General features: G+C 39.6%; 1 protein-coding gene across 2 annotated transcripts in view; it reads left to right on the top strand.

The window, feature by feature from the left end:
* The window catches only part of slc22a15 (solute carrier family 22 member 15), a 41,801-nt gene extending 35,532 nt beyond the window's left edge, over positions 1–6,269 (top strand). For both annotated transcript variants that reach the window (XM_030155394.1, XM_030155395.1), the window contains exons 12-13: positions 2,341–2,496; positions 4,983–6,269. In XM_030155394.1, coding sequence (XP_030011254.1) covers positions 2,341–2,496; positions 4,983–5,024 — 198 coding nt within the window. In that variant the 3' untranslated portion in view covers positions 5,025–6,269. The remainder of the gene's footprint in view (positions 1–2,340; positions 2,497–4,982) is intronic.
* The last annotated feature ends 7,071 nt before the right edge of the window (positions 6,270–13,340 follow it).

Below are 13,340 nucleotides of genomic sequence, written 5' to 3'. Positions count from 1 at the left end.
ATGATGATGTCAACAAAAGTTAGTGAAATTATTTGGATCCAGATCTGATTCTGGATTTGGTGCAACTTTGAAAAATTTTCCCATTATAAGTGAAGTGGATTGATCTAATAAATCAGTATCAATGATATCAAGTTGGAATTTGAATTTTTTTACGATCTTTATTGGAATATGGCCAAAACATGGGCTATTTCTGTAATAAAATAAATACACATAACTGGGTGATAATAAATGGCATCTGGATACATTTCCCAAAGCTTTTAATTTGGCCGGTAAGCTACAGGGCCATTGGTCCTATTTTTAGGTATTTCTTCAAATGCAGATATTGTGGAAGTTCATTTTTGCTTTTTTTGTTTTGCTTTTTTGTTTATTTGTTATTTATTTTTATTTAAGACTCTTTTATTAAATATTGTTAGTTCCTTTGTTGGGATTGCACAAAAATACTGTTCTGATGTTAGTTCTGAACTAATAGAATATGAACATTTGAACAGGATCTTAAACTGTAATATCTGTAAAACATAATTTAAGTTTTAACACAGGAAAATTTTGTGATATAGCATTAGATCCTGTTGTGGTCAAATAAAAATGTGTTTAGTATTTGTGCATGTTTCTGGTGTAATTCAATTCTTCAAGGAAATAATCATTTTAAAAAAAGAAACAAACAAAAAATTGCCTTTTTAACAATATCATGATATATCGTATCATGATCCTAGTATTGTAATTTGTATCGTATCGCCATATTCTTGCCAATACACAGCCCTGTTGTTCACTGAACACCCTGTCAGTCTGTTGACCTCATCTCTGCAGTCAGACTCATCCTCCCCTGAGATGAGCCTGACCACGGTGGTGTCATCCGCAAACTTTGTGATGGTGTTTGAGAGATGGGTCGGAGTGCAGTCGTGTGTATAGAGTGAAGAGGAGGCGACTCAATTCATTGACATGACAACGGTCAAATCACAAACCACTGCCTCCAAATAGATGGTTCAGGAATCTCCAATCTTCTGTAACTGTCTGTTTAACTGGACACCTGAGGACTGTAGCTCATAAACAGCATTTCACTCACTTATTTATACAAGTTCAAATAATAAATGTATTAAAGGAGCACAATCGGTGTATTTAAAGGTATTTAAGGCTGTTATTCTCTAAGGCATGACCATAAACGCATGGAATAGAGCAAAATTAAGCCCATTCCTGTGGTGACCCCTAGTGGACCTTTGTGGTATTTCTGCCCCACACAGCAGAAAAATGTACGGATAATAGAAAACGACAAATGCAGCAGCGTTTTGAAGAAACTCCTTGAACAGTTTGGATTTGTCTAGTTAAATTAGACTGATTTAGATATACTGTAAAGGCCTGTGAGAATGTAGATTGGAGTTTTATGTTCTCTGAATCCCCCCCTACACTCACACCCTCAGATACGCAAACCCGGGTCCCCCCTCTCCAAGACCTAAACCCAAACCCAGCTACTAGAGACACTGAAATCATGTTCAAATATTTCTGTAAAATAAGTATATTTACGTTAATAATCTGTAATTATTGGACCAAAGGTCATTTCTACACTGGTCACATCAGAGGCATGTGGTTTTACTGCTCTGTGTGTTTGGATGTTGTATTAGTGATATGAATGCAGACACCGATTGTCTAAGACAGGGCTGTCAAACTCATCAGGGGCCATATTCAGCCCAATTTGATCTCAAGTGGGCCGGACCAGTAAAATAACAACGATGAAAAAAGTAAAATTATATTATAATCAGGTTTAGATCTGCAAAGTTTCCTTAAAAATCTGAATAACATGAACAACTTGAATTGTCTTAAGAAAAACAAGTGCAATTTTAACAATATTCTGCCTCGGTTTATCATTTACACATGTGCATCACAATCACACAAAACATTTAGTAACAGGCAAAATATTGGTACAATTGCATTTACTTTTCTTGAGACATTTCTGTTTGTTCATATTTGTTTGGGTTATTCGTGTTTTTTGTACAAGTATAGTTTGGTAATGTAAACATTTTTATGTAATTTTACTTTTTTACACCAAAAAAACAGAGAAAGAATTTGGGGTTGTCATTATTTATAGGTTAAAATGATAATATTGTTCTGGTCTTACCCACTTGAAATCTAATTAGGCTGTATGTGTTTGTATGTGGAACCTGAATTAAAATGATTTTGACACCACTGTTAATATCTTTAGTGTAATTTTTGCATTTCACAAATTCATCCTGTGGGCTGGATTTGGCCCCCGGGCCGCATGTTTGACACCTGTGGTCTAAGATGATTCTCCATGTTGGTCTGTGTGTGTGTGTGTGTGTGTGTGTGTGTGTGTGTGTGTGTGTTGTACAGCGGGCCGTCCACTCCTCCATGCCGTTCACCATCTTCTGTCTGACCGGCCTGTCTGCAGGCTGTGTCGGCCTCCTTCTGCCTGAGACTCTGAACGGACGTCCAATTGAGACTCTGGACGAGCTGAGTCCGACCACAACCCGAATCCTTGAGACAAAGGTGAGTGCACCACGCATGGGTTGCCTGACCCATGTGCTAACAGTTGCAGTAGTAGTAGATCCACTGTTACTACTTGTATTTGTAGTAGTAATATTAACAGTTCTGGACATTTGCTCTGGTTATTGGTAATTATACTAACACCAGCTGGTCAACTTTTTAACAGTTCCAGTTCAGTTTGTTGTGCATCTGTGTGTCTCCCCCTACTTCTCCCCCTCTCCCCCATTCTCTCTGTCTCTCTCTCTCTTTTTTTTCTCTTCCTTTACCCTCTATCTCTAACCCTAACTGGTCCTGTCAGTCGTCCATCCTCCTCAGTCTGGGTCTGCTCCAGGTTTCTGCTGTTAAAGGTACTTTTTCCTTCCACTGTCACCAGTCACAAGTGTTTACTCCTGGAGGATTCTGTTGGTTTCTCTTTCTTGAGAGTGTGGTTTTGACCAGCTCTATGTGTAAAGTGTCATGAGATAACTTTTGTCATGACTTGGTGCTATATAAATAATATTTTACTTGATTGATTTAATGACATGGGTCACATGACTACACCACACCTCAGCATCCAAACTTCACCAGACCTAAGTCTAAAGCCATTGAAGTGGTTATGTTTCATGTGTTTTAATAAATGTTTTCATTGGAGTGCTTGAATCTCCTGAGATGAGTAATCAGTATCATCTTAGTTTTAGCCCCATTTTTTCAGGGGGGGATTTTTGTTGTTTTTTTTTTTTTTTGCCCAAATTCAGTTTAGGTCAATGATGAATATCCTAAATTTATGTATTTTTTTTTCACAGCGTTGTGATGATCTATCAGATGAATTAAAAGTAGAATTCTGAACTTTGTCAAGAGAAAGACTTTGATACAAAGAATGTGCCTTAAGCACTAACAGACCAAATGATGATAAGGAGGAAGAATTTTCCCAAATGGACAAACATGTCAGTCAATCAGTCAATCAAATTTTATTTATATAATGCCAAATCATAACAAAAGTTGTCTCATGACACTTTACACATAGAGCTGCTCGAACCCAGACTCTCGAGCCAGTTTACAAAAACCAACAGAATCCTCCAGGAGCAAACACTTGTGGAAGGAAAAACTACCTTTAACAGCAGAGACCTGGAGCAGACCCAGACTCCTGGAGGATGGACGTCTGACAGGACCAGCTGGGGTGAAAGAGAGAGAGGGAGAGGGAGAGAGAGAGAGAGAGAGAGGGGAAGGGGGAAATAGGGGGAGACCCATGGATGAACAGCAGACTGAACTAGAACTGGTAAAGTAGAACAGCTGGTGCTAGAATAATTACTAATAACCAGAACACATGTCCATAACTGTTACTACTACTGCTACAAGTACAAGTATTAACAGTGGATATACTACTACTACAAGTACAAGTATTAACAGTTGATATACTACTACTACAAATACAAGTATTAACAGTGGATATACTACTACCACAAGTACAAGTATTAACAGTGGATATACTACTACTACAAGTACAAGTATTAACAGTGGATATACTACTACTACAAGTACAAGTATTAACAGTGGATATACTACTACTACAAGTACAAGTATTAACAGTGGATATACTACTACCACAAGTACAAGTATTAACAGTGGATATACTACTACTGCAACTGTTAGCACAAATAATAGAAACCACAACCATCTATGCAACTATATAATAAACAGTATCACAACTATATGGATTAGTGAGTGATGACGATGAAGGCAGGAGAGAAGAAGGAACACAGCAGGAGGTCCAGAGATGATCCAGGGAAAACCTGAGAGGACATAAAGCACAGAGTCTCCAGGGAAAAAGGAGAGTCAGTAACATGGATTTACTGGGGTGTGAATAGAGGAGAAGAGGAGGAGAGATAAGGTTAGAGAGGAGGAGGAGCAGAGATGGTTAGAGAAGCTGAGGAGCAGAAAGGAGGAGGAGCAGAGAGGAGGTTAGAGAAGAGGAGGAGCAGAAAGGAGGAGGAGCAGAGAGGAGGTTAGAGAAGAGGAGGAGCAGAGATGGTTAGAGAAGAGGAGGAGCAGAAAGGAGGAGGAGCAGAGAGAAGGTTAGAGAAGAGGAGGAGCAGAGTGGAGGTGAGAGAAGAGGAGGAGGAGCAGAGAGATGGTTAGAGAAGAGGAGGAGCAGAGAGAAGGAGCAGCAGATGTGCACATGTTCATAGACATATGAGGGTTAATGGAGGACAGTGGTTTGAGTTCCCCTTCATCATGTCACTGTTTCAAACACACTGTGGTCACATTGGTGTTGGTGTTTCCTTTCATGTCTCATGTGTCTCCTCTCTCCTTTCGTGTCTCTTGTGTCTCCTCTCTCCTTTCGTGTCTCTTGTGTCTCCTCTCTCCTTTCGTGTCTCATGTGTCTCCTCTCTCCTTTCGTGTCTCTTGTGTCTCCTCTCTCCTTTCGTGTCTCTTGTGTCTCCTCTCTCCTTTCGTGTCTCCTCTCTCCTTTCGTGTCTCTTGTATGTCTTGTGTCTCCTCTCTGTCCTCAGGCCCTCTTATATGAAGACAACAAATGGAAGTCCAACCACTAGTGAAATCATTGACGTGGCCTCATCAAAGTGTCCTGACCTGAACAGTGAACAGACCTGAGTCTAAAGGTGAACGCCGTCTAAATGTGACGTTGAACCACCACCACGTCCACCTTCATGAGTTTGAACACAGTGGTGTCGATTCCTCCGACGTCCTCCTGTATTTGATGTTTACCCAGGATCTACTGTCCATGACTCTGCCTTTGGTCACTTTACTGAACGGTGTCCACACCATATTTGACAAAATGAACATTTTTCTGTCTGGGTCCAACACAAACCACGGTTTGTCGAACCATTTGGAGTGACTGTTTAATTCCAGCGTGTGAGGTTGTGTGGTCAGCATGTGTTTTGTAAATCCATATTTTGTGTGTGTGTGTGTGTGTATATGTGTGCGCTCGGGGGGGCTGAAATCACAGGTGGCTTCATAACATTCCAACTATGTGTCACTGTTGGGAAATCAAAGGCATTTGTATCAACAGTTGAACTGAGTCAGGTTATCTGATGTCAAATCTGCATTTCAAAATTTACACTATTCAATAAATAGGATTATATACCTCAGAACTGACAAAGGTTACAGTTTTAATGTGTTCCACCCCAAATATGGAGCACATTTAGGACAGAAGTGCAATGATTAGAGTGTCTGGTACATTCATCTGTTTGTGCACATACATTCAGTAAAAGCTAAAATGAGTTAATTCAATAAATAATGAACAAATAATGGATTAGATTTCTATAGTGCTTTTCAAGGCACCCAAAGCGCTTTACATTAGTGATCCATTATTCATTCACTCACACATTCACACTCTGGTGGTGGTAAAGTATGTTTGTAGTCACAGCTGCCCTGGGGCAGACTGACGGAAGCAAGGCCGCCAGTTCACGCCCAACGGCCCCTCCCACCACCACCGAACATTCATACGCATTCATACACCAGTGTGAGTGGCACTGGAAGCAAGGTGGGTGACGGGTCTTGCCCAAGGACAGAACGGCACATGACAAGGACAGAGTGGGATTCGAACTGCCAACCCTTTGGTTATTGGACAACCCGCTCTACCTCCTGGCCGTCCCCTAATTTACTGATCTATTTATTAAAGTAAAAAAATGACTCTTTTTGAATGATTTTCAAGTCACAGAAACTGAACTTTTGTTTCTTCAATGTGAAAATGTGTTGCTTTTGTTGGTCTTATGTTATTTTAACTACATATTTAAGGATTCCTGCTTTAACAATATAAGCAAATGAAACCTCCTCTGGACTGTGTAATAATGGATTAATGTGGACAATCAATGGATGACTGACAATTGTTAATTTGACCTGCACTTGGTCTGGTGAAGCCCTCATCCACCAACATGTACCTAGCGTACCTAGAGTTCCTAAGAACAGAGCCACATCATTAAATCACCGTACACGTTTATGATGGTAGAGGGGAAAGGTAGAGCTAAGATTAGCTATTGTTACCAGGCTACTTGGCCTGTTCCCAGTGCTTACTAAAGGAATTGAAATGTCATTGTTATTGTGACATAGATATAGGAAAAGTAATGTTATTTTCAAATGCCGTGCATTCACACGTATGCCTGTTCACACAGATACATGGTCCATGCAATTATATCACATGACCAGTGTTACTGTGCATTGCACATGTTGCTAATGTCATGCAGTGCTACTAGCTAGCGAGGTGTTGCATGGCAAAAGCTACTCAAGCAAACATAGCTAAACATAACTCAAATATAATAGAGGGTCTGCACATACGTCACTCTCCACCCCCCCCCAGGCCACGCCCCTCTCAGTCAGACTGAGTGTCTTAAACCAACCTGCTCAACATGACAGAGTATAGCAGTAAACACAGCCAGAGCAAAGGAACATGGGAAATCTGAAATGAAATGAAGGACAGTTGGACTGGACATGGATCTGTACGAGCTACCAAAGAACAAGTGGTCCATGAACACTGACATGTGGACACAAATGGAGGATCCAGACCTGATCCAGGGGGGAGGGGGTCAGCGCTATTTGGACCTGAAACTAATATACATGGTTTCATCAGGACTGACAACCAGGGTCCAAAACTAGGACCAGAACCAGCTGATCCAAAGGCTCCAAAACTAGGGCCCAGAACCATCTGATCCAAAGGCTCCAAAACTAGGGCCCAGAACCAGCTGATCCAAAGGCTCCAAAACTAGGGCCCAGAACCAGCTGATCCAAAGGTCATTTCCAGTAGACCGTGGACTGACCCCAGTGAATATATGCAGGATCTACTGGGACTGAGCAGATTTACTGAGTCTAGTTCAGATCCAGTCCTTTATCCAACACAGATACTACTGCTGTGGACCAGCAGGGACCACTGCATTCTGGGAAATGAGCAGATTTTTCCCAGTTGTTTTTAAATTGTGACATTATTCTTGTAATATTATGGTTTTATTATCGAAATATGACGACTTTAATCTCATAAATGAAAGACATTTTTGTTAAATTATGAGTTGTTGTTTTTTTTATAACTGACTTTATTCTCATAACATTGTGATTCTTTTTGTATTTGACTTTATTCTCATTAAATTATGGGTTTTATATCAATATTTTCTGACTTTATACTCGTAGTGACCAGTGTTTTTCTTTTCTTCTGTGGTCCTAATACTCCGTCGTAGCTTTATTCTCCAGTTCCTCCGTATTTGTAAAACTAGGTTGTCCTCAGTTTCAGTTAGTTTACTAATCATGTAGGAGCACAAGGTTCACAATCACAAAATGAGACAAAAACCAGGAAAGATCTGATCATGGATCAGACAGGATCCACAGATCTAGGTTTGGTTTCCTGGATTTGTGGATCCATCTCCTTCTCTTTTCTTTGTCTTTCGTTGTCTGTAAAACGATAGCTCCCACTACTTTAAGAACCTGAAAATACAATCAGTCTCACAACAGCTCTGCCCCATTTTTGATTCAGTATTGTTCTTCAGTTCAGACAGGATTGAAGCCAACACTGTCCCTCTTTCTCCTACTTTCTGCCACTCAGTGGGTGGAACCACAGTGACTTCTGCTAGCGGTGACGTCACATGCAGACCCTCTATAGTATGTGTGTCAGGACAGCAGTGATGGTCCACACACACACTGCCATTATACATGCCTCCAACCATCATGGTGCTACAGTATACAATGACAAACAAAGGAATTCTATTGTAATTTCTCCCTTCAGTGTGGAATATTAATGTTACAAACTCTGTTATGTTTGACAAATATAATGTAGTTCATGGTAGCTAATCATAAATGCTATGTAATTATCCTGCTGCTCTGATTTCAGAGCATTTCTTTAATCTCAGGGTTTTGTTTGCATCAGTCAGACTGGTTTGTGGACATTTCCTTAACGTGGTCACAGTTGGTATCGTTGCCTTTGGTGGTCCTCCCTTCATGTAGGTGTGTGTTGGATCAACAACTGCAAAATGGATGTAGTTTTTCCACAGCATCTTCAAACACTGAGAACTGGTCTGAGATCAGCCACCAGCTTTGAGCTTGAGCTGGAACTTAGTTGTAGTAGAAAAGGCAACAGCGGTTTATCCACATGATCTTAAGGACCCCCCCCCCATTATCTCTTTGTGGTTCAGAGCAGGTATGCGCCATTCCATGACACCTTTATAACACCAACATGTCTGATGTTTGGACCTTTTTTGGCCACAGACTGCCAACATTAAAACCTTTCAGTGAAGTTGATGTCTGTTTTTGCTTCTGCTGTTGTTTTACTGTTATGTTCTGGCTAAAACTCAGCTACATAAGTTAAAATTAACAGACAGACACTGGATGTAAAGATGATTAGATAATAGTTATTTTGACAGTTCTGAGTTTCAGCAGTGTATCAGTGAACACAAACCTTAATATTTTGTGTTCAAATGCTTCTCCATTCTGGTAATAGTAGTTCATTTTTTAATCATAATTTTGCAAATGGCCTATTTAACACAGTGTAAATATAACATATGTAAGATGTTTAAAAAGTAAATGCTATTGAAATGTTTTATATGCTGTATTTTTTTAATGTGGATACAGTCAGACTATTGTAAAATGTTTGAACTCTGTACAGACATTTGTTGTTCCTTCAAATGGAAATAAAACATATTTAAAGCATCCAAACAAAAAAAAAGTCCATTTAGTAGAGTCTTACTATTTTACTCATTAGAAATAAATCTGGATGTGGAACAACAGCCCGTTTCTAAAGTTTGGGAACTAATTCTTATTTTAACTTTTACACAATGACATTAAAGTACATATTAAAAGATAATTAAACTTCTATCCACTCCACCATTTCTAAAGATGAACCAGACTTGGTGACCAGAAACACATTACCCCTAAGGAAAAAAAACATCATTTAGCAGATTTTTGTTGAATTGATATATGTACACTACTGGTCAAAAGTTTTAGAACACCCCAATTTTTCCAGTTTTGTATCGAAATTCCAGCAGTTCCAGTCCAATGAACAGCTTGAAATGGTACAAAGGTAAGCGGTGAACTGCCAGAGGTAAATAAAAAAAAAAAAAAAAAAAAAGGCTAAGGTTAAACAAAACTGAAAAATAATGTACATTTCAGAATTATACAAAAAGGCGAACAAGAAATGGGTTAACAACTGAAAGCAGTTCTGCAGCAATGGAGGTTGATCAAGCCTGGAAAGTTGGTGGTTCAATTCCTCCAGGTGTCCCAACGTTTGGGAATTCCTTCAACCCCCTGTGTCTGCAGAACAGGAGTGTGGAACCAAGGTTATTATCGTTAAAGAAAAATAACGAAATGATGAAAACTAGAATGGAAAAAACATTTTCGTTGAATAAATAAAAACTATAATTAAAAGAAAAAATAACTAACTGAAACTGTATTGTGTGTTTACAAAACTAACTAAAACAGATAAAAATTATGGATAAAATTCCCTTCGTTTTTGTCTTTGTCAATGTCGGATTGATACGAAAACGATTTGTTTCACTTGAGCAATTTTAGCTGCTGTCACCATACGACACTTCACAGTCCATCACTTGTGGTTTCCAGTCGTCTTCTGGTCCCCACTCTACCTGGAAACATGGAGACTAAAGTTGGGAGAAAGCAGCAGAGTCCTGTCTGGGATTTATTTGAATACGACGACAGAGAAGAAGAGAAAAGATATGACGAAACTAAAACTAATACTAGAATTAAACTAAAACTAAGCATTTAGAAGAAAATGAAAACTAATAAAAACTAGCAAACCTGCTCTAAAAACAAATTAAAACGAACTGAATTAGAGAAAAAAAAGTCAAAACTAAATAAAACTAAACTAGAATGAAAAATCCAAAACTATTAGAACCTTGGTTGGAACACACTGTGGTACCAGACCCATGGAGCAGGACTGGAACAGGACTGGACTGAAGAAAGGAGTGTGGTACTGTAAAAATGGAAAAGAGGAAAAGAATGAACCAGAGAAGAGAGACAGAGCATCAGAAGAGGGAAAAATGGAGGTGTGTCCTCCAGAGAAATGTTCTAGAAAGTCCAGGTGTCAGGAAGTCCAGTTTCCTTCAGCATCCAAAGGCACTGAAACTGGACTGGAAATGCAGACAGAAGAGGTCTGGAAGAAGAACAGACACAACAGAAGAAGAAGAAGAGTTTAGGACAGAAAACAGCTGGAGTGAGAGGAGACTGACAGGACAACAGCTGAAAGAAGAGAGAAGAGAGAGGAGGAGGAAGAGAGGAGGTCATAGAGGAGGAGGAGAGGAGACTGACAGGACAACAGCTGAAAGAAGAGAGAAGAGAGAGGAGGAGGAAGAGAGGAGGTCATAGAGGAGGAGGAGAGGAGACTGACAGGACAACAGCTGAAAGAAGAGAGAAGAGAGAGGAGGAGGAAGAGAGGAGGTCATAGAGGAGGAGGAGAGGAGACTGACAGGACAACAGCTGAAAGAAGAGAGAAAAGAGAGGAGGAGGAAGAGAGGAGGTCATAGAGGAGGAGGAGAGGAGACTGACAGGACAACAGCTGAAAGAAGAGAGAAGAGAGAGGAGGAGGAAGAGAGGAGGTCATAGAGGAGGAGGAGAGGAGACTGACAGGACAACAGCTGAAAGAAGAGAGAGGAGAGAGGAGGAGGAAGAGAGGAAGAGTTTACACTGAACAGAGTGAACAGATGAGTTTACACTGAACAGAGTGAACAGATGAGTTTACACTGAACAGACTGAACAGATGAGTTTACACTGAACAGACTGAACAGATGAGTTTACACTGAACAGAGTGAACAGATGAGTTTACACTGAACAGAGTGAACAGATGAGTTTACACTGAACAGAGTGAACAGATGAGTTTACACTGAACAGAGTGAATAGGTGCAGGTCTGATGGGTCCAGCTGCAGCTAAAGCCAGTGGTGAGACTTCAGAACCAGAAACAGAGGCTTGTCTGGGCCACGAAACAGCACCAGTGGAACTACTGAGGACTGGAAGAAGGGGTTCTGGACTGAAGAATCCAAATTTGAACTCTTGGGTTCATGCCACAGGACTCATGTACGCCGTCCAGTAGGTGACAGGATGGTTCCTCAGTGTGTGACATCATCTGTCAAACATGGAGGAGGAAGTGTGATGGTCTGGGGCTGTTTTGTTGGATCCAGGGTGGGTGACTTGTCCACAGTGAAAGGCCCCTGAACCCAAACGGCTCCCACAGTTCCATTCTGCAGCTGTGCCATGCAGGACCCTCTGGGATGGGCCTAGTGGGTCAGGGGTTCATCCTACAGCAAGATGATGACCCAAAACAGAAGTCCAAGCTCTGGCAGAACTGCCTGAAGAAAAAAGAGTAAGATGGTCCACTTGAAAACTTGGAGTGTCCAGCACAGTGTCCAGACTGAAACCCCATGGAGCTGGTCTGGATGAACTGGACAGAAGAGTGAAAGCAAAGACACCGACAAGTGACAGATTTATGGAACTACTGCGACAGAGCTGGAAGAACTGTCTGAAGAATATTTGAGTTCCATTGTAGACAGAATGGCAGCAGTGTGTTCATCTGGTCTGTCTGCCAAAGGTGGACGCTGTGATGAGTCCAAAGTTTAGAATACATTTGGGTTTACAAACTGATTCCATGATTTCTTTTTTAACTTCACTTGTTTATTTGTTCTATGCTTTAATTTCAGAGTACACTGAGACATTCAACTGCATCATTTTCAGTGAAATTCTGGAAAAATTGGGGTGTTCTAGAACTTTTGACTGGTAATGTATATACAAAATAGAAACATATAAACAAACAAACAAACAAAAAGACACATTTAAAATCATTGCTTGGAGTCCTTCCAGATGATTGTGGATCTGTACAGGGAATAATTATGACATCCCAGATACCCACAACAGACGGGACTCATTACATTTAAATGAATTTGACATAAAACTTTAGAAACATAAAAACATAGTTTCTAAACTGTAAAATATTAACAACAATGAATAAAATAAATAAGAGTTGAACAGTGAGTGAAGTAACTCCTGCTGGTGTCCACTAGAGGACGCTGCTTGTTCACTTTAGTTTAATTCACTCATTTATTTCTTATTTAACCTTTTCATGCATAGGCCACTCCAGTAGACAGTTCTTCAGCTGTTCTCTTGTATATTCATGGGTTTGTTGTTTTAGTTCCAGAGCCAACACAGTGAACACTTATGCACCATCCCATAATAATACACTGACATTCAGACCATTACTGTAACTTTGCTGTTCTGGATAAACCTGATCTGCACTAACATGTTTGAGTGTAAATCAATTGTTATTTGTTAGACAAGAAGGGTTTTTTTTTTTTTTTTTGTTGCATATTATCTCCATGAAGTGAGTAATTACTAGCATTAGAATATGATAAAATGTGAGACGACATCAGATTAGCAGCATTAAAAATGTTTTTATTTCATTGTTTTCATCTCACTTTCTGATGTTGGGTTTTAAACACATGTTTCTTTACTTCAAAAATTAAATGCATGGATATTTTTGTAACTCCATAGGAAAAAAAAAACTCGATGGCATTGTTTTTTCATGCCTAAGGAGGAATAAAAACACTGAAGAAAAAAATCTTGACTAAGGTTCTCACAATTCATGCATGAAAGGGTTAAATCTCAGAATAAAATCAACCGCTACTATTAAACACTAATTAAACCTCACTATTTATTCTGATTTCAGAATGAATCTATAAAATTAATAGAATCAATAAAAAACACAATATTATAATAGAAATGTTATAATGACAGCAGACATAACAAATGTATTCATAGACATTAAAAGGAAAACATATGAATCCTTCATTCAAACTTTTATGTATTCGTGGCTGTTTTCTGCGGAGGCCCAGAGGTGACACAGCCCCAAAAATTATCCACTATAAGAAAAAAA

Source organism: Sphaeramia orbicularis, chromosome 15 (assembly GCF_902148855.1).
Source record: "Sphaeramia orbicularis chromosome 15, fSphaOr1.1, whole genome shotgun sequence".
Taxonomy (NCBI): Eukaryota; Metazoa; Chordata; class Actinopteri; order Kurtiformes; family Apogonidae; genus Sphaeramia; species Sphaeramia orbicularis.
This window is presented reverse-complemented; position numbering and strand designations above follow the sequence as displayed.